Genomic DNA, 21,330 nt, shown 5'->3' with positions numbered 1-21,330 from the left:
ACGCCACACGCCTATTTACTCGTCGATTTGAAACCGACAACCCCCGAGGATTTGCGATTTCGTACCCACTTGTTTCACCACTGGTGCCAAGACGGAGGACCTGTCCTGTACACGTCTCCGTCCTCGACTTCATTTCACTCCACATAAAAAATCCATAAAAACCTCAGACCCTTTTCGTCTGTCTCACACACAGTGTGAACATGACGTCCCTTCAGTCGCATCTTCCCTTCAAATTGATTCGTGCCTTGTATGGCATCAGTCGAGAAAAAAATCCACAAATACGAGTTCGTGTCTTAGAAGCTAGTCTCAAAGAAGTCTTACGATGGTTCACGGTGAAGGCACGTCAAATACTCCAAGGAATCATTCAGATTCCTCATCAAACCAAACGCTTTTTCGATCGAAACAAAGTCGCTTTGGTCCAACTGGCCGATCCCCGCATCGACACTCAAACCAAAAAACAAATCATTTTGAAACCTGGAGGGAGTGGTACTCTAGGAGGGGTCATCATTCGCTCACTCTTAAGATGGGATCCTAATGCCCCCAAAGTTATCCCCAAGAAAAAAGTCCAACGAAGCCCCAAGAAGAAAAAGAAAAAGACCAGGTCCCCAAGAAGAAGAAAAACTTCTCCAGTGGCGGGACCCTCCTCTGACCAGACACCACCACCCCGGAAAAAGAAACAGAGAAAAAGTCCCAAGAAAAAGAAAAGCCCACAGAAGAAAACTAGTCGCAAGAGAGGCACTTCTTCTTCGGCCAGGACGCAACCTTACACTCGCAAACCACGACCTGCCGCGGCAGTGACACGGTCACCGGCAGCCTCACGTTCATCCACTTCTCCGTTGATGACACCAATAACTGAAGAGTACTTGGAGACGTTGATCACACCAAGAACTTCTCCGTTGATGACTCCAAAAAGAACTTCCCCAGTGGCAGGACCCTCCAATTTAGTGGCAGTGGCTGCTGCTCACAAAGTACCTTCTCCCAAAATCAAAGTCCATGAAAGATCGGGCATGTTACAAAGTTTACTGGATTTGTCCAAGCAAGAACTGGCTCGATTTAGTCCGTTGCGTACCCCTGCACGACGTGTCATGCCTGTCCTCAAACTGATACGACGTAAAGACAATCAGTGGCGACGCGTTCCAGTATAAAAAAGGCCTGTGACCAAGTCGGCGGTATCAGTGTTTTTTGGTGCTCCTGAAGACTCAAAGATGTCACCCTCCAGAAAACCCCAAGGAAAAAAAAGAAAAGGACTACCACCACGTTTAGTCAAACATGGGGACATGTTATCTGTCCTGTCCAAACCTTCTCCACCTCTACGAAAAAAACTCATTCAATCGGCCTCCAAAGAGGTCATCGATACCGTGTGCGAATGTTGTTTGAACGTCTTGAAAGGCACGATCCCTTTGTCCAAACACCAGAAACAATGCTTAAGCAAACATCGTCACGTTCTTCGCCAAATGGTTCAAAAGAAAATTCCCATTCGTCAAAAGAAGAAGCTGTTGGTCCAACGTGGAGGCATTTTACCCCTCTTGTTAGGCCCCATACTGAAAGGAGTCTTGGGAACCATGTTGGGAGGACTGGTGGGAGCAAGAAAAAAAGGTCCTCGGAAGTCCCAAGATCTCAGAATCGACCCCTGACAACCCCATGGAAGGACGAAAACTGGCTTTAGTGCCTTACAAACGATGGATGGAATACCATTGGTGGCAAGAACAACGCACCCCGCATTTACCTCCCAATCCCAATTTGAGCGAGATGTCCCAGTTACAACACGAACTGCAGTCCTTGATGGATCGCCAAGATTTGTCCGAAACAGAAAAATCGCAAAAGTACGGTCAACTCTTGCAACGACTGCAACTCTTTCACCAGAAAGCTTTAGACGAAACAGCTCTACCCACTCTGAAAGATTTTAAGACCTTGATGAAAAGTCCAGCACCATCACCAGTACCAGTACCAGTACCACCACTACCAGTGACCAAGACAGAAAAAGGAGAAGAAGAAGAAGAAGGGTTTCAAACTCCACCAGAAAAAGTACGCAAGTTAACAACACCACCTACCTCCAGAATTGGATGGATTAAAAAGATGATGGCCACCCCTTCTTCATCACAAGAGAAAAAGAAAGTGAAGACAGAAGTGAAACAAGAACCGATATCCCCCGCTCAGACATCCTCCTCTTCAACACCTATTGCCGGTCGCACACGCAAAGCACTGCAATCCAAGAAAGTACCCCAAGAGAAAAAGAGTAGCATCCTCCAAGAGTGGGTGCCTTATTAACACACCAACCAACACAAAAAATGGAAAAAGTCTTAGCCAGCATTTACTACGATCCCTCGCATCCTGCAGGTTACGCAGGAGTTCAAAAATTGTATCGTGCTGCCAAAACGCGACTGAAAAGTCTCCGTTTACCTCAAGTGCAACGATGGTTACAAGAACAAGCTACCTACACTTTACACAAACCCATTCGACGCAAGTTTGCCAGAAGTCGCACCCGAGTGGAAGGCATCGATCATCAATGTCAAGCCGATTTAGCCGATGTCTCTCATCTGGCCAGCTATAATCGTGGCTACAAATATTTGTTTTGTGTCATCGACGTCTTTTCCAAATTTGCCTGGGTCGTGCCCTTGACTTCCAAATCGAGCAGCGAGTTAGTGCGAGCCCTGCAACGGGTGTTGAAACAAAGCGGTCGTCACCTTCTTCGATGGCAAACGGACAAAGGCACCGAATTTCTGAACCAAGCTTTCCAAAAAGAATTAAAGAAACGTGACATTCATTTTTTTACCACCGAGAATCCCGAAACCAAAGCCAGCATCGTGGAACGTTTTCAACGCACTTTGAAAGAACGCATGTGGAAATATTTTACGCATCACCACACTCTGAAGTACATCGACATCTTACCGCACCTGGTGCAAGCGTACAATCAATCTTACCATCGAAGTATCGGACGTGCCCCGCAAGACGTGACTCCCGAGAACGAAGTGTTGGTGTTTGAGCGCCTGTTTGGTACGTCCCCGACGAGGGCTGTCCCCCAAGAAAAGTGGAGAGTTGGCCGTAGGAGATTGGGTACGCATTGGCAAAACCAAACGCACTTTCGACAAAGGTTACTTACCTAACTGGACGACTGAATTGTTTCGCGTCACTGGACGAGTGCATGGCCGTCATCCTACCGTCTATAAATTGGAAGACATGAACGGAGAAGTGCTCAAAGGAACGTTTTATTTGCCCGAGTTACAACGTGTCACCAAAAAAGAAGACGACGTGTACGACATCGAAAGCATTCTCGAACGCAGAACCCGTAAAGTGGGCAAACGACGTGTCAAAGAAGTCAAAGTACGTTGGAAAGGATATCCACCCAGTTTTGATTCTTGGATCGAGGCTTCGCAAGTCATCGACTATAAAAAGAAGTGACCATCATGCCCTTTCACACAGACGCAGCTACGTCGACCACTCCTCCTTCACCTAGTTCTTCTGTGCAAGATTTACAAAAACAACCCTTGTGGGTGTGGTGCGGAGAACGTGTGCCTAAAACGCAAATCGTCTTTTTCTGCCAAATCTTCGTGGTGTATTGTGTCATCGGGGCAGCCATCGCCAATTTGAGTTTGCAACAAGGAGATAAACAATTGTGGACCATTTTATTGAGCAGTTGCATCGGTTACCTGCTTCCCAATCCCTCCCTGAAATTCTCTTCGAACGGGAACCACGGGAACCTTGTGTCCAGTGCCAGTGACAGTCACCACTCCAATAACAACAACCACAACCAGAACCCCATTTTGGGCGGAGACACGCCTCTGACGTTCAGTAACCCCTCGGACAGCCACAGAACTCTGGAATTATGAGTCACCAAAACCAATTTTACTTAACCTTACCCAGTGACAGTTCCATGGAGGTGTTTCCCCACAACACGTTGTGCTGTTACACGGCCAAATTACCTCAAGCTATCCCGTAAGATCACGAAGCCCATTGGGAAGTGGCTTTAGTGGAAATCATTCACCCGACCCAAGTCCTCAATGTCCTTCCCAATCAAAATAAATTTGATGTGGAAGTTTATGACGAACAAATACAACGTCACTTGGATGACAACGTCAAATATGACAAGAAAACCCGTTCACAAAATCAAAAGTACACCACCTATCACTTGTTCATTCCCACAGGCTATTATTTTAGTGGTCAACATTTGGTCAGCGCCATAGCCACCAGGTTTAATGGCGTGTTTCTTAGAGCTTTGGAAAGTGTCAAAAAAAGTGTCACCCTGGAATACCACAAAACAGCTCGTCGCTTCCTGATGAAATTTCCTGAGGGGGGTAAAATCATGTCTTTCTTATTTTGTCCTGAATTGTTTGACATGTTGGACGGAGACATGAACATGAGAATGACCATGATGAAGAAAAACGAATTACCCATCGTTTACGACAACGAGTCTTTTAGCAAGTTATTTCGTACCCCGGTAGAACTGAACCAAGGACTGAATTTGATGTTCGTGTATTCCGATGTGGTGGAGTACAACGTGGTGGGACACACCTTCGTACCGTTACTGCGTGTCATTCCTTTCAAAGTGGATTCTGCCGCGAACGCCGACGAGGAAGGTGGAAACACTTACCACGTTCACCGCGAATTTGTCCATCCTCACTATTTGCCTGTCAGCAAGTCGTATTTGGACACGGTCAACATTACTATAAAAGGAGATTTGGGACAAAATCCATTCACCAAAGGAAAAGTCACGGTGAAACTCCATTTTCGAAAACGGTTCTCTCACGATTCGTAAGTCATGTATCCAGTGTACCGAGGGGTTGCTCGACAGCGAGGACACGGTTAAGGAGATATGCTAAAATCGGCCTTTCGTTCGGTGCCCCGGTGTTGAAACCAATGGTGACACGCGGATTGCACGCCTTGAAAGATGCGGCACTGACGCAAGGCAAAGAATTTCTCCAAAATGTCATCATCGACAAACAAAACCCTAAAGAAGCCTTCATGAGGGCAGGCAAAAATGTCTTGCTGCAAACGGGCAAAGACATTTTGGGCCGACGAGACACACCTATAAATGCACTGCACGCTACCGAGTCAAGCATTCAGCAAGGACAAGGCAGAAAGAGACGACGAAGAAAACACCCTTTCACCAGACTTCAAGCGGGAAAGATCAAGAAAAGAAGAACCGTTCGAGACTTAGACGTTTTCGATTATTGAAACACAGAAAAAAATGATGCACCGAGAGTCTTGCGCCTGTTCCAAGACGGAACTGGATCTGTTTGCCATGCCACCCACCATGATGACCATACAAGAATCCCAATGGGTGGAATTTCATCCCGTCTCCTCATTGACCGATTCTGCTCCCATCGAGTTTGAAATCAAAGGACAGCCCGAAGATTACATCGATCTGAACAGCAGTTACTTGTACCTGAAAGTCAAAGTTATAGATAAGAATGGAGGTAATATAGACGATGAAGCAGTAGCTCCCGTCAACAATTTCATGCATTTCTTGTTTAGTGGAGTGGACTTGTACTTGAATAACAAACTAGTCAGCAGCAGCATGGATACTTACCCTTACCGTGCCTACCTGGAAAATCTCTTGACGTACGGAATAGACGCCAAGAACACTCATCTCAATGCCTGTGTGGTATGGGAAGCTGACGATGCAGGCCAGTTTGAAGAATTCGAAATTAATCCAAAGAGTACACACAATGCGGGATTTGTAGAACGAAGAGACAGAATCAAAGACGGACACAGTTTAGAACTGATGGATCGTTTGCATTTGGACATGTGGTTGCAAGAAAAATATTTGCTGAACGGGGTGGATGTCCGCCTGAGACTGAATCGGAGCAGTACCGCTTTCCATTTATTGGCTGATACTGACGATAATTACAAAACCAAAATCCAAGAAGCCAGACTCTACGTACGCCGTGTGGAAGTGTTACCTAAAGTGGGAAACGACATCAGTCAGACGTTGAGCAGAACGACCGCCAAGTATCCCATACGACGCGTGGAAATGAAAACTTTCACCATTCCCAAGGGGCAGCGATCCATGATCCAAGATCATCTGTTCCAAGGACAGCTACCCAAACGTTTGATCCTTGGTATGGTCGAGAATGAAGCCTTCAACGGAGCTATCAATGAAAATCCGTTCAACTTTCATCACTTCAACGTGTCCAAGATTGAAGTCAGTCGCGATGGCAAGACCTTGTGTACCTGACCTTTCGAACCTGACTTTGGTGCCGCGAAGAATTACTTGAGATCGTACTTACCCCTGTACGAAGCCACCGGACAGTTAGGAACCAACACCAGTCACGGCATTACGTACGACGATTATGACGGAGGCTATGCTTTGTGGTCTTTTGATTTCACTCCAGACCAAGGCAGCGACGAGGGACATTTCCACCCTATAAAATCTGGCCAGATTCGTGTGGAAATTCAGTTTGGAAACACAATCCGTGATGATGATGTAACGTTGAACGTCATCCTGTATGCCGAATTCGATAACACCATAGAAATCAACAGTTTGAGAGAAGTCATTCTAGATTACTAGAAGTCATGGAAGACTGTTATCCCTCTTTACCTAGTGGAGAAACTTTGGACATAAAATGTGAGGAGACTGTGGAAGAAGAAGAAGTGATCATGATGAAGTCGAGATGGCCAGAACAAGAAGCCCGTTTAGTCTGCTGTTTTGCCAAACACTTGGCCGAAAAAATGACGGAATTGATCAAGAAAAATTGCTATGGATGTCAAAACGATCATCCCAGTCAAATTCAACACGATAAATGCCTAATACTGAGTCAAGAAGAAAAATTGGACGAATATCTGGACGAAGCTTGGAGTCTCATCTCGGACGAAGTCGTGTTGCATCAGTGGTATAAAGACTTGCGTGAACATTCTTGTCCACCATTAACCATTCAAGAGATCCATCGCATCGAAGCTCTCCTGAATCAGAGTGAGGAGACGAAACGAAGAAACGGTTATTCGTCAGACATTTTCAAGCAAAAAGTCAGGATCGAATTGATGACTTATTATTACCTGTGAAGAAGAAAAAAACACACAAATCAATGGATACCTGGGAACTTTATTACCTTTTGAACCACAGTTCGTATACGGCTTCTTGGAATCCTGTCGTCTGTGCTAAAGATGAACTCCCTCATCGCAAACCTAAAGACCATCAAGCTTACGTGATCAACACGGACGACAGTCATCTCCCAGGAACCCACTGGGTTGCTGTCTACTTTCCTCAAGAAGGATGTGCGGAATATTTCGATTCGTACGGATTGCCCCCTTTGGAAGACGATATTATTGACTTTATGAGAAGAAATGCTCAGACCACCCGATTCAATAATGTGAAATTACAAGGCACCGATTCCTTGGTGTGTGGACAATATTGTGTGTATTTTCTGCATCATCGCAGCCTAGGTTATTCCTTAGAACATTTAGTGACTCATTTTGATCCTCGTTCTTCTTCTAGAAACGATGTGAAAGTAGATCGATGGTTTTGTGACCATTATGCTTATCTTTTGTCTCAAGCTAGGAAACGTAGTGTCCATCAATGGCCTAATGATTTCCAACAGTGGAAATCACAATTTCATTCACAACGTTGTCAGCCCTGTTTAAAGTAGACTGTGAATTGAGAAAAAAAATGTTTGTCATTTTTTTTGAAGAAAAAAATATTTGATGTTATAGTGTTGGATTATTGTTTAAAATATGTTAAAGTTGTTGGTTAGTGTTAAGTGATTTTTGAATAAAAAATGTTGTGTTTTGAAAAAAATGCCTTTGTCTTTTGTTTAGCTGTAAGAATGTTGGATTCCTGCTCTTTAATTTCTTACTATCCCTCTCATGACACTCACTGAACGTTGCGGCTCGAAAACCTTGTGGGGGATGTTTTCCTTCACGTCCGCGCTTTGACTTTAAGAAACGGGTTGTTTCCAGTCTAACCATCCATTGTCGACTCATCCTCCTACGAAGATGTGCTCCAAACTAGCTAAGCTAAACGAAGCCTACGTGAATTTGCACAGGGTCAGACACATTCTGATACCGAAGCCAGAAGAGATAGAGAATGTGAGAATGCTAAAAGTTACTGAAGACCTGATAGAAGAGCTCTTCAGAGAAGAAGTGAACAGGGAGAAAGAAGAATGGACAGAGAAGTACAGACTTCAAAGACAGCAACAGCAACAGCAGCAACAACAACAACAACAAGAACAACAGCAGCAGCAGCAGCAACCTGAAGCTGACAGAGGCTTTGTCGATTGTTGTATCGACACCAAAGAGTTCTTCTTCTCTTTCAGAAGAAGCAGACCTATTGCCAGAAAGTCTATCCTCAGAGGACATCGCATTCTTAGAAACTAAAAAAAGATTGCCATAGCAAACAAAAAAACCCAGCCCTTTTCAGGGCTACCCCAATACTCTAGAAAAGAAATAACCATCAATTTGCCAATGTGTGTAGGTAGAGTAGTGTGAATATAAACACTAACTCTTTTTTTTTAAAAATGTGAGGGTATGTGTTTGTGTGTTTGTGTGTTTGTGTTTGTAAGTGCTCACGTACGTTGGTATGGATAGTAGATTAAAATGATGTCTTTTTTTGGTGTTTGAGGTGTATATTTGGAGTTAGATTGGATTGCTTTGCGTATGTGGATAGTCTATTGAAGTGGTTAATAACAAAAAATTTTTAGAATAGTAATGGGTAGCATAAAAAGTGAGTGAGTGTTTCTTTTAGGTCCGCGCGTTGTTTTTTGGTCATGATCTAGGTAAGATCAATTTTATGTTTTTAGGGGGATGTTTTCCATCACGTCCGCGCTTTCAGTATAAATTGAAACTCGCTCGGCAGTCTAGCTACCCTTGTTGATTGATCAACACCACCAGAAGAATGAACACCAGAATTGTGAAACTGCTAGAACTCCAGATGCACCTGGAATATGCCAGGCGCATAGTAAATGAACTATCCGCGGAAGCCATAGTAGAAGAGGCAAGAATAAATAAGGAAGAGGAGGAGAGAAGAGAGACGGAGGAGGAGGAAAAGAAAATAGGAGAGAGGATGACTTACAAGATACCAGAGACAGAGAATTGGGGTGCTGAAGCCAATCATCCCGCCTCTGCACTCCCAAGAAGAAAGGTGAAAGGAGACTGGGGAAGAAGATGCGTGTGTGGCGCCAGGCCAGGAAGGTGCCATCATTAGATAGGTGCATCTGGAGTTCAAAAAAAAAAAAAACCAACAGCCCTTTTCAGGGCTACCCAATACTCTAGAAAAGAAATAACCATCAATTTGCCAATGTGTGTAGGTAGAGTAGTGTGAATATAAACACTAACTCTTTTTTTCATAGTGCGAGTGTATGTGTTTGTGTGTTTGTGTTTGTAACTGCTCACGTAAGTTTGTGTGAATAGTAGATTATGGGTTTCTTTATTGTTTCTTAGCGTATGTGGAGAGTATAGTTTGGGTTTTATTATATGAAATGAGAAAAGTGGGGGGTGTTTTCCTTCACGTCCGCGCGTTGTTTGGTCATGATCTAGGTAAGATCAATTTTATGTTTTTTAGGGGGATGTTTTCCTTCACGTCCGCGCTTTTCGTATAAGAACCCACAGTATTCGTCGTTCAAACCATTCTACAAAGAAGATGGCTTCGAACCAACTTGACAAAATGCAACAATTACAAGACGTTTTAGACAATTTAGGAATGATGGAGCAGATGTTAATGAGACTCAATGAAGACCACTATTCCTATTGTCCCCATCGACTAAAGATGGAAATTAAAAACTTAAGAAAAGTAAAGGACATAATAAGTGGTGTCATGAAAGAGATAAAGGAGGAGAAGGAGGATGAAGAGGAAAGGATAAGAATACGAAAATGGAATGAAAAAATTGAAAAAGAAGAAGAAAATGAGAAGAGGAAGAAAGAAGAGGAGGAAGAGAAGAAGAAAGAAGAGGAGGAGAAAAAAAAGAAGAGAAAGAGGGTAGGAGAGAAAATAAGAAGTTGGTTGAGAAAAAGAAGAAATTAGAAGCAGAAGAAGAAGAAGAAGAAAAACCAAAGGCCCTTTTCAGGGCCACCCATATTTCTCGAAAAGAGAATGATTTTCAATTGCCTACCCCTTTTTTTAAAATTTTTATTTAAAAAAAAAATCCCATATTCAATTTCCTTTGACGCTAGATTGACCCACGATTTTTCTCCATATTCAATTCCCATTGACGCTAGAGTGACCCACGATTTATTCCCATGTTCAATTCCCCTTCATGCTAAAGTGACCCACGATTTTTCTCCATGTTAATTTTCCCTTGACGCTAAAGTGACCCAGGGGTCTCTGTAATGCTAATTCCCATTGACGCTAAAGTGACCCCATTCACTACTTGCGAATATACAAAGTAATTATTTGCAATGGACAGATTAAAGATATTTATAATTCAGTTACATAGTTACTCCAATGATTTATAACTGAGTCAGAATAAATATCATGGTACCAACGGAGGGGGCTAATGTCTAAGTAACATTGTATACAGAAATAAACCAAAATAAAATAACTCGTATTGATACATAATGTAAAAGTTGTCATTTCTGTCAGGCTTAAAACAAGTTAAATCTCTTGGGAAATTGTTACATCCTGTGAATTCATATCTAGATTATGGTTCTTGTTATAATTTGTGAAAATGTGATACAAGTCATTGTAAATATATACGAAGGAATTGGAACTATCAATATGTCCAATAAAAATCTCATTGCACATTTAGCCAAAATTTAGGTGTAGCTATAGAATGATTACTTTATGTAAAATTGTAAGTCATGAATAAAAAGCATGCAAGCTTAGTTTTCAAAAATATATATGTTGTAAGCAATAATGTAAGTAATAATGTATACATGTAAACCGGACAAATTGACGTTTCGGTTTTGAAAGCACTCGAAACGTTGTAGATGTTTGACTGCATATACATAATGATGTCATATAATGTGTCGTTCAGTGGTCTCAAGTACAGTCTCGTTCAACCCGACCTCTTGTGTGACTCCGTGACATATTGTATAAAACAGTATTATTGTATGTTTACTGGCAAGAATTTGGTTTTCTATTTTTGCTTTAATTTCTGTATTCAATGAATGTATTGTTGTGAACATTATTGTGGTAACAGTTATAATTGCTACTTGAACAATTTTATTACTATGTGTAATAAATAGCTTCTCAAAGATACGTACCATCTGATGCTGAGTGTAACAGGTGTACTGTATTGTTTGGGTGAAGAAGAGCATCGAATCGCATTAGGTCATTATGTTCAGTCACAGACACTTTGCATAATTGATGTGGAAAACTATTAAATATAATACTTAAAGAATGATTTCTTTTGTTTATGGTTCATTTTTAAGCTTTGATGATGGCCCGTTCTCATTGATTACATAAATATATACTAGAGGGTAAACGATCGTCATTCATTTTAAGCTATTTTCATCTTGATAGGGAGAGAATAAGAAGATAGTTTTGTAAATACGCTTAAAAAATATCGATATTCTTATACAAATATGGTCCAAATGAAAAGAGGCCGTGGATAACACATTGATTAAATGAACAGGCAAGTATCATAAAATCCATGTAGTCTATTGTATTGTTGGCTAGAAAGCTGCAAGGGAAAATGAAAAATAATCAATGGGACTATAAATCTAACCCTTTTATCGCCTCTCTAAGTATCATGGTGTGTAATTTAACTAGTTTGTTGTGATGACTACTGTTAACTGGTTTTGTAATAAAATAAATGTCTTAAGTTGATAGTTCAGACAAAGTATTTGATATTGATTAGAGGATGTTTGGATAAGATTGCAATTATTTCAGATGGTAACATAGCAGCATTCTATACAATCAAAACTGTTAAAGGAAAAAAAGCATAATATAGCAATTGAAAATATGAAATAATATACATTACTCACCTTGTATAAATATAAAACATTACACGTGTTATAGAGAAAAAGTACATGTAAGAGTTTAACGTTGTTTTTTCTGAGTTTATCGTGATATAAACTGTCAGTTGCCGACTCACACGGCACATAACGCCCGAAGGGCTTTATGTAAGCTGTGTGAGTCGGCAACTGACAGTTTATACCACGATAAACTCAGAAAAAAAAAACAACGTTAAACTCTTATAATTGAAATTTTAATTATTTGTTATGTTATTTTGTTTGCATCATTACAAAAACAGAAATCTTAATTGAGCGTAGTAATACATGTTTGTGGTTTTTGTGTTACTTAGCTATTTATAGCACTTGGGATGTCCATCTTGATCTCAATAAGGTCATCATAATACAATCCTTCAACCAATGGAAGCCAAATTTATTCAATTATTTTTTTTTTTAAAAAAATGTAAGAATGTTGTTTTCCTTTAATGCTTACTTCGTGTCTGCCTTCACTGGCAATGTTTATCTTATGCTGTACACGTGACTCTATTTATAGAACTGGAAAAGTAGTTCTCCTTACAGTTCATACAGAAATGAACGCAATTCATTTTGATCACGTTGTAACATTGTGACCAATGGAAATGTTTCTTTCCTTTGCCAGCTACTGGCATTGCAATTATACACCAATGTGTACTTTATCAACACTAGACGAGTTGTCATATCACTTTTTCGCTGTAATATTTGCCATTATTTTCAGCAACTTCCTTTACACGTTGTGATGAGGCTCTATGTACAACGCGTTGAACAGTTGGTTGCTTGTGATGCGCCGCTTGGAACAAGCTGTTGATCAGTCAGATCTAGATACTTTGACCAGGTTTCAGGTATTTGTTGTAACATAGTACGGTAAACAACATCCTGTTTGATATAGCCATTCATCCAAATAATAACTTTTCCTTGTTTTCTTCTTTTCGTTTATTATTATTTTTTTGTTGGCTGTTCATTAATTTATGTACTGTACCTCAGCTAGTGCTTTACCAAATACGATATTACAACTACTATCAGTAATAATGATAATAATAATAATAATAATTTACATCTTCGTCTCTTATCACGACTCTCTACCTTTCCTTAGTATCTATAACTTGCCCTCTCTATCCCTACTCATTCAATATATCCCTACTATCCCTCTCTCTCTCTCTCTGCTCGAGCTTACCCTTGTTCCATCCGAACTCTGTATCTGATCTTTATCTTTCTCTCTCGCTATGAACATATCTTACTTGCTCATTATCCAAACTCTCCCTCGCTTTTCTCTCTCTCTATATCTCTCCCTCTTTCAATCACCATACTGACTCTGCCCATACTCTCTCTCTTTCTACCTACTCTCGTTCTCTCTCCCCCCTCTCTCTCGCCAATCTCTCTCTTTCTCACTCTCTCTCCATGAATATACATCTCCGCCCTACTCCCTCACTCTTCCGACTCTTACTTTTTCCCATGCCCCAACTCTCTCTATCTCTCTCTAGTTACTTCTCTCTCTCTCTCTCTCTCTCTCTCTCTCTCTCTCTCTGTATACCTATTCTCCCTCCAAACCGTCTCTCTCTTGGTATTCCTACTATTTCTCAACTTTCCCTTCCTATCTCACAACTATATATGTTTCTGCTCTCCCTCTTTCTACAATCTCGCTATATACATATCTTACTCAATCTCCATACCCCAACTCTTTCCATTCGTATTTTATCTACCTAAGCTCTCTACCCTCTACCGAATCTCTCTCTCTCTCTCGTACTCGCTACGTTAAAATCCAAATCACACAAATCACTCTCACATACTCATGTACTATCCAGACGCTCACTATCTCTCCGTCCTAAATTTATCTAACACTCTCTCTCCTAACCATCTCTATTCCAGCTCCCTGATATATATATATATATATATATATATATATATATATATATATAATATGTACGCTGTATCAATGATATTCCACGGCATGTATACATTTTTAATTAAAAGGCTAAGAGGATTGTCGAGTTGTCTTTTAATGAAACGTTTATACAACGAGTGGTATATCATTGATACAGCGTGCATACGGTACATACATTCACCCGATACGTCAATTGTTACAGCCTACAAGCCTGGAATTGTTGATATTGTTAAGGCCTTCAAACCGCAACAACGTATATGTTCGTACGATGCAGTATACGTTATGTAGCTACCACGCCTTAACAATGTTGTTGGAATATTTTCTCTGTTGTGTATGTGCGCAATTTCTAAAACTATAACATCCGGTTGCGGAAGCTGTGCATAATTAAGTAGCTGAAAGCAGAACGTTGAGAATTTGAAATGGAAAATATGTCGACTGAGGCCCATATGACAGCTCATACTATGCTGGTATATTTATCCTAATATTTCCTTAACACACTTGTTACAATATATGAAATTGATTTTTCGCTCACATGTTTAAACCTTGAATAATTTACCACTATCTCACATTATGTTGCATCACTATAGACTGTCACACGGCAAACATCATAACGATATGACTCAAATTGTTAAAGCAACGTTAAAAATGCCAATCAAACCAATACATACTGCTTGGTCCTAAATTAAAATAATACCCCTCTGATATGAAATACATCTACCATGGTGGTCATCTTGAAAATTGTACAGGTACTCTTAGTGGGTGCATGGTAATAGGTCAGTCCTACATGTAAGACATAGCACATTTTGATTTTGTTTAGGTGCTAGAAACTTGAAAACGGGCCCGTTTCTTTTGTGAAAATTTGAATTTATTAGAGAAAAGGCATCATAGTAAGTAAAGTACGACTAAAACATTATAACTTTACTTTGTAGAAAAGCGTCGTTATTTTAGTTGTCAGTTGTGTGAAATATTCCTGAAAATTTTACTTTCATAACGATGTTAGTCGACATCAAAACGCACTACACAGCGTGTTAGTTAAAACATAACTATCAGCGTCAGGTATTACAGGTAGGACTAGGTAATAGGTCACATGTCATTTACTAAAAGATTTATAATTTTCTGTTTAGTTGGTCCTTAGAACTTTTACATCTAATATTTACACGTTATTCATTTTGAAAATCGTTCTATTACAATTGATGTATATGTAGATACGGTGTTTTAACCAAAGATGACCCAAAATTAAAATGGTGCTGATTTGATGAAAATCTGATCACCACTGGTCCTGTATTTTCAGTTGACAGTAGGTACTATCTACATCGTGTTTCCCCTCAAGACTTTTTATTATGCTTGGTTTTTCCTAAATGAAAATGGTACCAATATAGTATCCAATATTGCTACAATTGCAGCTGTTTTGTCAAATTAGTTGATATGTGATTTTCACTGAAAGACTTCTTATCATGTCCTGTTGATTCGGAATGAAATATACCTCTCAGACATTAGACATCAGTCATCTTCAGAATCATTTAGCTACTTCCCCTGAATTGGTAGTCCTATTTATATGGTATCAAAACAATGCAATAACTCATAATTTGTTATCATCTGCTGCCGTCAGCATCCAAAAAGCTGCGCCACATCTTTACAGATGAACAACTGCATGCATTGGAAACAGAATGGAATGCAGGATTGACGAGTGTAAAGGATGGCAGAAGAATCGAGAACCTGGCCAACTCTCTGAACCTTACAATGCAACAAGTCAGGGTTAGTTGTTTTAAAGAATTTCCTCTTTCTTGTAAAGTTTTGATATCCAGCAGCTTAATGAATTGCATTTCTTAATAATTTAAAAGCAATACAGTTTGTTATATTAATCAATTACTGTCGTAAGTCAGAGTTGCAGGATATTTCCAGTGTTTGCTTCTCAATTTTCAAATGAAAGTAAAACTTCTCAAAAGTACATTTCTTTTCAATTAATTAAAATCTTTGGCTTTAACATTTTTTTAGGTTTCTTGATCTCTATTTCACCTTAGAAATGAATGTTCTCAGTTGTTTTCATATTCAGTTTTTTTGGGAGGGTGCAGAAGTAAATGTATTCAATAGTTTGTAAATCATTTAAATACATCCGTTCTTTGAAATTATGATTTTATTGCATCTTTGAATTTATTTTAGTCTGCCTAAAAACCATATGCTAGCCACATGCTTTGCAATTTGGTTTTTGGAGGTTGGTACAAAATAGATTGCCCATTGTCAAGGATTATAGGGGGCCCCGAATGGCCGAGTGGTCTAAAGCGCTCTCATTATGAATCACTGCCATCTCACCTCAGTTTGCGTGGGTTCGAGTCTCGGATTCAACAAATGTGGGTATGTGAGAAACTTGCCAGTAGCTTCTCGTGGGTTGGTGGTTGTTTCCGGGGTTTTCCAGGGTTGTTCCTCCACCATTAATACTTGACGCCATGTATAGCCTATCATGTGCTGAAAAATGGCATTAAACCCCACAACAACAGCAACAACAAAAAATCAAGGATCATTATTCTCAAGGACAGATAATACAGGAAACAAACAAGATGAAATAGATTGCAGCAGGTCAGTGGAAGCTCGCATTATCTAGGATGAATTTAATAATGTTGATGACACAATGAATAGCATACAGTCTGTTTATTTATTATTTTCAGGACTGGATTGGAAATAAGCGGCAAAAACAGAAACACAGCATTCAGCAGCCTGCTGTCTCAAGCTCTGCTTCCAAGCCAGTGCATGCAATATATTTTGCAAGGGAAAATCACTTGGTAGGCTAAATATGTTATTGGTCACAAACTTTTTTATTGCTCTGTGCAGTTTTGATAAAGCCAGTCCTGTACCATACTATTTCCAAAAATGGAAGAAAAAGGAAATTTATTTTCATTCCCTTTGAAAGTGTTGCTTTGTTTTTAACAGATTCTAACAAAAGAATGTTTAGGTCTTTGTCCTACTCTGTATAATACCATGTTATATCTGAATTCATATAATAGCGGAGTGTGCTATAGCGGGGTAAAACTGTATATATTGACTTATGCTGACATCATTTGCTTAATTATTCTGCATAAACTTAGATTTTCTCTGATATCTTACCATGTGCCCACTTGGTAATATTACAATGAATAATCCGGTCTGTCCGTCAGTTTGCCCATATGCAGATCATTTATTTACTTCTTGTAAGCTTATTAGTACACTGGTGGTGAGATAGTGATTATCTTTAGGTGATGTTTCATTAAGATGTGTGTGTGTGTGTGTGTGTGTGTGTGTGTTACATCTTATGACACCTCAGCACAATAGTGGCTATGCAGTGGCAACTAAATGTCCATTTAACATGATCTAACAGTGAATTTGCACATAAGTTTAGGAAGACAAACCATTCAAAATATGAACATTATTATCAACAATATAAAATATAAATCGTAAAGATGTTACATTCTGTCAAATGTATATGAAATAAAAAATAAAGGTCATTAGTTGTGTGTTGAGAACACTCTTATTGGGTTATTGACAAATTTAGAAAGCAAATGAATTGTATTGTACAGAAATTACTACAAATGCATCTGTGTTGAATGGCTTCATTTTGCAAATATTATATAATGAAGGAGTCTCATAAATCTATTACTCTTGTTATGTTACTAATTTTTATTTATTTTCAGTCTGTACTTTTAAGATGTCAGAGAGGTAAAATAACTTTGATTTAGTGACATATACACTCTGGTAATGGTGTTAATGGCTGTTTGTTTTGTATGAATGTAATATAAAACTCCTTTTTCTGATCACTTTGCTTTTTGTCTTGTTTTTGATGCTGCGACATAGTGAATGTGTGGAAAGTACTGCTTTACCTGTTTCTTCTGGCATGTTCTGTTATTAATTTATTATTCAGGTAGTATTGCTTACATTTTTCTCTAGTCTTGTGTATGCACATGTATAACCAGGCTCATTAATCTCTTTGCAGTATACTCTGAGCAATTTTTGTATAAAATGCACCTTTAAATTATATTCACATATATGTGCAACTGTATGCTAATGGTGTTTGAAAAATAATGACACTGTTATTCTTAATACATATTAATGCCTAGATGGTAAAGTGCATTTTGTTTATTATTATTGTAAACTTCAATTTATATGCCTATATCACTTTTGAATTATTTTTTGTGGTTAGTTTTGTTTATGAAAGTATCGGAATTCTTTCATATTATTATCTATATTTGTTTAAAGAGCCATCATCCTCAGGAACTACTTTTGTTCAGTGGGCAAATGAATGGAAGCATCTGCCTGCTTCAGAAAAGGTCCAATATCAGCAGACTGCTGAGGAACAGAGGCAAAATTTGTCAACATCTGTGGGCACCCCAAAATTCATAAGGCACCACCTAAAACTGATCAGTCAGTCGGTAAGTCATGTTTCTTGATTCAGTATGAAGTTATGTCTGTTCAGTTAGCATGCAGTCATGTATGAGGTCATCTTTCAGATCCTATGAATACTTCAACCTGGAGGAAGAGAACCTGCATCTAACAAACATTGATTTATAAAATGTACTACTGTACTTTAGTGTTTCAGGTAACAATGTAAATATTATAGATTCCTTCATTTCTATTTTTAATAAAACGCAGTTTTAAACAAGCTAATTTCACTGATGATTAGACTTGAGGTTCGTTTAGAACTGATTTGTTTAAATACTTTTTACTCATTAGTTTTCATTTTTATTTTGATGCTGAGTTTGTCATTATTTTGTAAATCTTTGTTTGCCATTTAGCTGGCAGAGTTTGCTTGCTAATACATTCTCTCCCATTTTTTCGGCCTCTCCATTTCTTTCTTTCTTTTACTTGTCTGTGATTTCTTTCTTTCTTTTACTTGTCTGTGCTTTTACTTTGGTTTTTAGCTCTACTGGTCATATCAGAAAGGAAAAGAACTTAGATGGCTGGTCATATGAACATTGTGCTTTCACCAAAAGACTTCGTATACTGTCTTATTGGTCCAAAATTAAAATGGTGCTGTTATCGAGTCCAATATTTCTACAATGATATCTTGTCATTCCTACTTTTAAATAGAAAGCAATTTGAACATGAAGGGTTTCATATTAACGGTTGGTAATGTGTCAGGTTGGTACTAATGATAATGATGCAAACTAGTTCTCAATCTGTCCACAGTGGAGGCCATATGGATGGCTATATCAATATGGGGATTTCACCAAAAGACCTCTTTTGCTAACTACATAATCCTGAAAATGCAGATCTTGCCAATGGTACATCATATATGGCTGGCTTGATGGCTGTCTTGAAAATCTTGTTGTCCTCATTCCCCTTTAATGACTGGTAATATTGAAATGTGGGCTTTTCACCAGAAGACTTTTAATGATGTCTGCTTGGCCTAAATGGAAATGATGTCAATCTGAAATCCAAAGTATTCACAGCAGCTAATTTGAGAATCTTCTTAGCACTTAATAACAGTAACACCAGAGATAGTTTCAAGACTTCAAAGTTAATAGAAAGAAATGGTTTTATCTTGAATTCCTGAAAATTCTATTTGCCCAGTAAAGCATCATTTTTTTTAAGGGACTTTGTTATCATGTATTTTCAGTGTGAAGCTCTTAATGACATGGGTGTAAATATTGGTGGTCTGTTTACTGACAGTACTAGACGTGTTGGTGTATTCGGTAACACAAGGGCCTACCAGTCTTTTCAGACTGTTGAATGGAAAGATCAGTTCGTAACCAGCATGATGGGTTTGTATAACTAATCAGTTTTATATCATTTTATGACAATTTTTCAGTGGCAGAAAATATTTGTTTCTAGGCCAAGTGTTACATTACATTGTTAGCTTTTAGGCAGATTAATAGTGTCATGATCATTTGGCCAAAATTGCATTATATGTAATAAATTTGTCAATTAGTTTAAATATATCAATACATAGCTGGTTTATTTACAGTCTTGCATATTTGAATTTGTTATGTTCAAGATGGTGTCCACTACTTTTAGACTAGGTCCAGATATTGTTTGAAATGCTACTAGGTTCAAAAGGGAAAGTGACACTCTTTTTTGAAAGCTTTTTTTATACATGTAATTGCCAGAAAATAAACATAGATTACACTGGGTTATACATTCACATGTGAACAAAATTAATTAAGAATGGTAAAGAAACAAATCAACATATACAACAGGAATTTGGCTAGCATATTTTGTATTTATATGTAACAGTATTGTACAAAATTATTTTATACATTGGATTTAAGATCCATGTCCATTAATTTTTGATGGCATTTTGTTTGCCAAATCATATGAAGGCTTTTAAAATCTTGAATGACATGAATATTTATTGTTTGAATATGCAATTTAGGCTTCAGTTTAATATTTTAGATTCACAGACAAGTTTATCACCAGCGGTTGATGAAATCAAGAAAAAATATGTGTCACAAGTGCAACAGATCTTTAATGACTGCTGGGGTAATATTTGATACAAATTTCATTTTTGTCATCACTTACATTTATTTAGATAAAGAGAAAGAAATATGAATGCCTTCTATAGTAATGGTCATCATTTGTATGGCAGGGAAAATTTATGTTTACTGATCTGTCAGTTAATCATGATAGCATTTTCTCCATCTTCAGTAATATGTATCCTTGTATCCTCCATGTTTGCAATTGAAAAACCCATTCAGTTTATCTTCATGAATTGTTCAACTGCCAAATGTCATGTCATGTTTCAATTTTCTAATATGTTTGATGCATGGTAAATGAATGTTTATCTTACATTCACAAAATGTGTGTTATCAAGGTATGACTGAAGAATGTTAAATCCATTACCCACATTAAGATGAAGTCTTCAAGTAAAAAAAACCTTTTATTATAGGTAATAAATATTTATTAAATGTAATTTTAAGTTTCAACATCTGAAATTTCATTGTACAACTTAATGCTTTACATACAATTACTATGAACAAATGTCTGTCATTAAGTGACAATATTTTTTTCAGCCAAGACAACAGGAAAGAATAAAGTGCCATACAAGACAATAAAAGATAACTTGTATCAGGTAGAGATTAAGAACTTGCCTAATGGTGTTAAATTTAGGTAAGTGTTCTTTCTTCTTTTCGCTGTAGACTTTATATTCATTATTAGTAATATATTACCTTGTTGATATCATGTATCAAATTATGTTGCCATTTATTAGGTGCTGCATTAGGTTCAGATGCTGATGTGATGTATCAAGTTATATTAGGTACTTTATGACGCTGATACTATGTATCAAGTTTTTGCCATCTTTTGAGTTTTGTAAAAAGCTAATGCGACATTGGATAAAACAAATGCACATAGAAAAAGCACAGAATACACTAATTCCACCAATGGGTATAACAGCAACATTGGTTAATGGTTTCATTCAGGTTTATGCATATGGTAAAAGTCCCAGATCCAGGGATGGCTGGCTGTGTTATACTTGTAATGTAGTATAAAGAAGGAATTCATTTCATAATGTATGCACCCTTACCTGCACTCTTACAGTGACCCTCAAGCAGAGAGGTCATCTCTGTATCAAGTTGGATATCAATGATATAATTCCTTTGAATTTCTTATTAGTTTGATTTTTT

The 21,330-nt window shown here is 38.4% G+C and overlaps 1 protein-coding gene across 8 annotated transcripts in view; it reads left to right on the top strand.

Annotated features, from left to right (window-relative positions):
- LOC149786946 (uncharacterized) overlaps window positions 1-21,330 on the top strand; it is a 41,469-nt gene that overhangs the window by 12,626 nt on the left and 7,513 nt on the right. Inside the window, exons 2-9 of one of the 8 annotated variants that reach the window (XM_089977490.1) lie at window positions 12,578-12,701; window positions 15,351-15,496; window positions 16,405-16,518; window positions 17,404-17,428; window positions 17,966-18,138; window positions 19,326-19,470; window positions 20,102-20,188; window positions 20,719-20,815. In XM_089977490.1, coding sequence (XP_089833616.1) covers window positions 15,482-15,496; window positions 16,405-16,518; window positions 17,404-17,428; window positions 17,966-18,138; window positions 19,326-19,470; window positions 20,102-20,188; window positions 20,719-20,815 — 656 coding nt within the window. In that variant the 5' untranslated portion in view covers window positions 12,578-12,701; window positions 15,351-15,481. Of the gene's footprint in view, window positions 1-12,268; window positions 12,702-13,847; window positions 14,209-15,350; window positions 15,497-16,404; window positions 16,519-17,403; window positions 17,429-17,965; window positions 18,139-19,325; window positions 19,471-20,101; window positions 20,189-20,718; window positions 20,816-21,330 lie in introns of those variants that run through there. The other 7 variants (XM_089977492.1, XM_089977496.1, XM_089977495.1 and 4 more) reach the window with 7 other exon arrangements.

This window comes from Sinohyriopsis cumingii, chromosome 12 (genome assembly GCF_028554795.1).
Source record: "Sinohyriopsis cumingii isolate HCF-2022 chromosome 12, ASM2855479v2, whole genome shotgun sequence".
In the NCBI taxonomy this organism is placed as follows: Eukaryota; Metazoa; Mollusca; class Bivalvia; order Unionida; family Unionidae; genus Sinohyriopsis; species Sinohyriopsis cumingii.
Note: the sequence above shows the minus strand (reverse complement) of the source record. Positions and strands in the feature narration are given on the sequence as shown.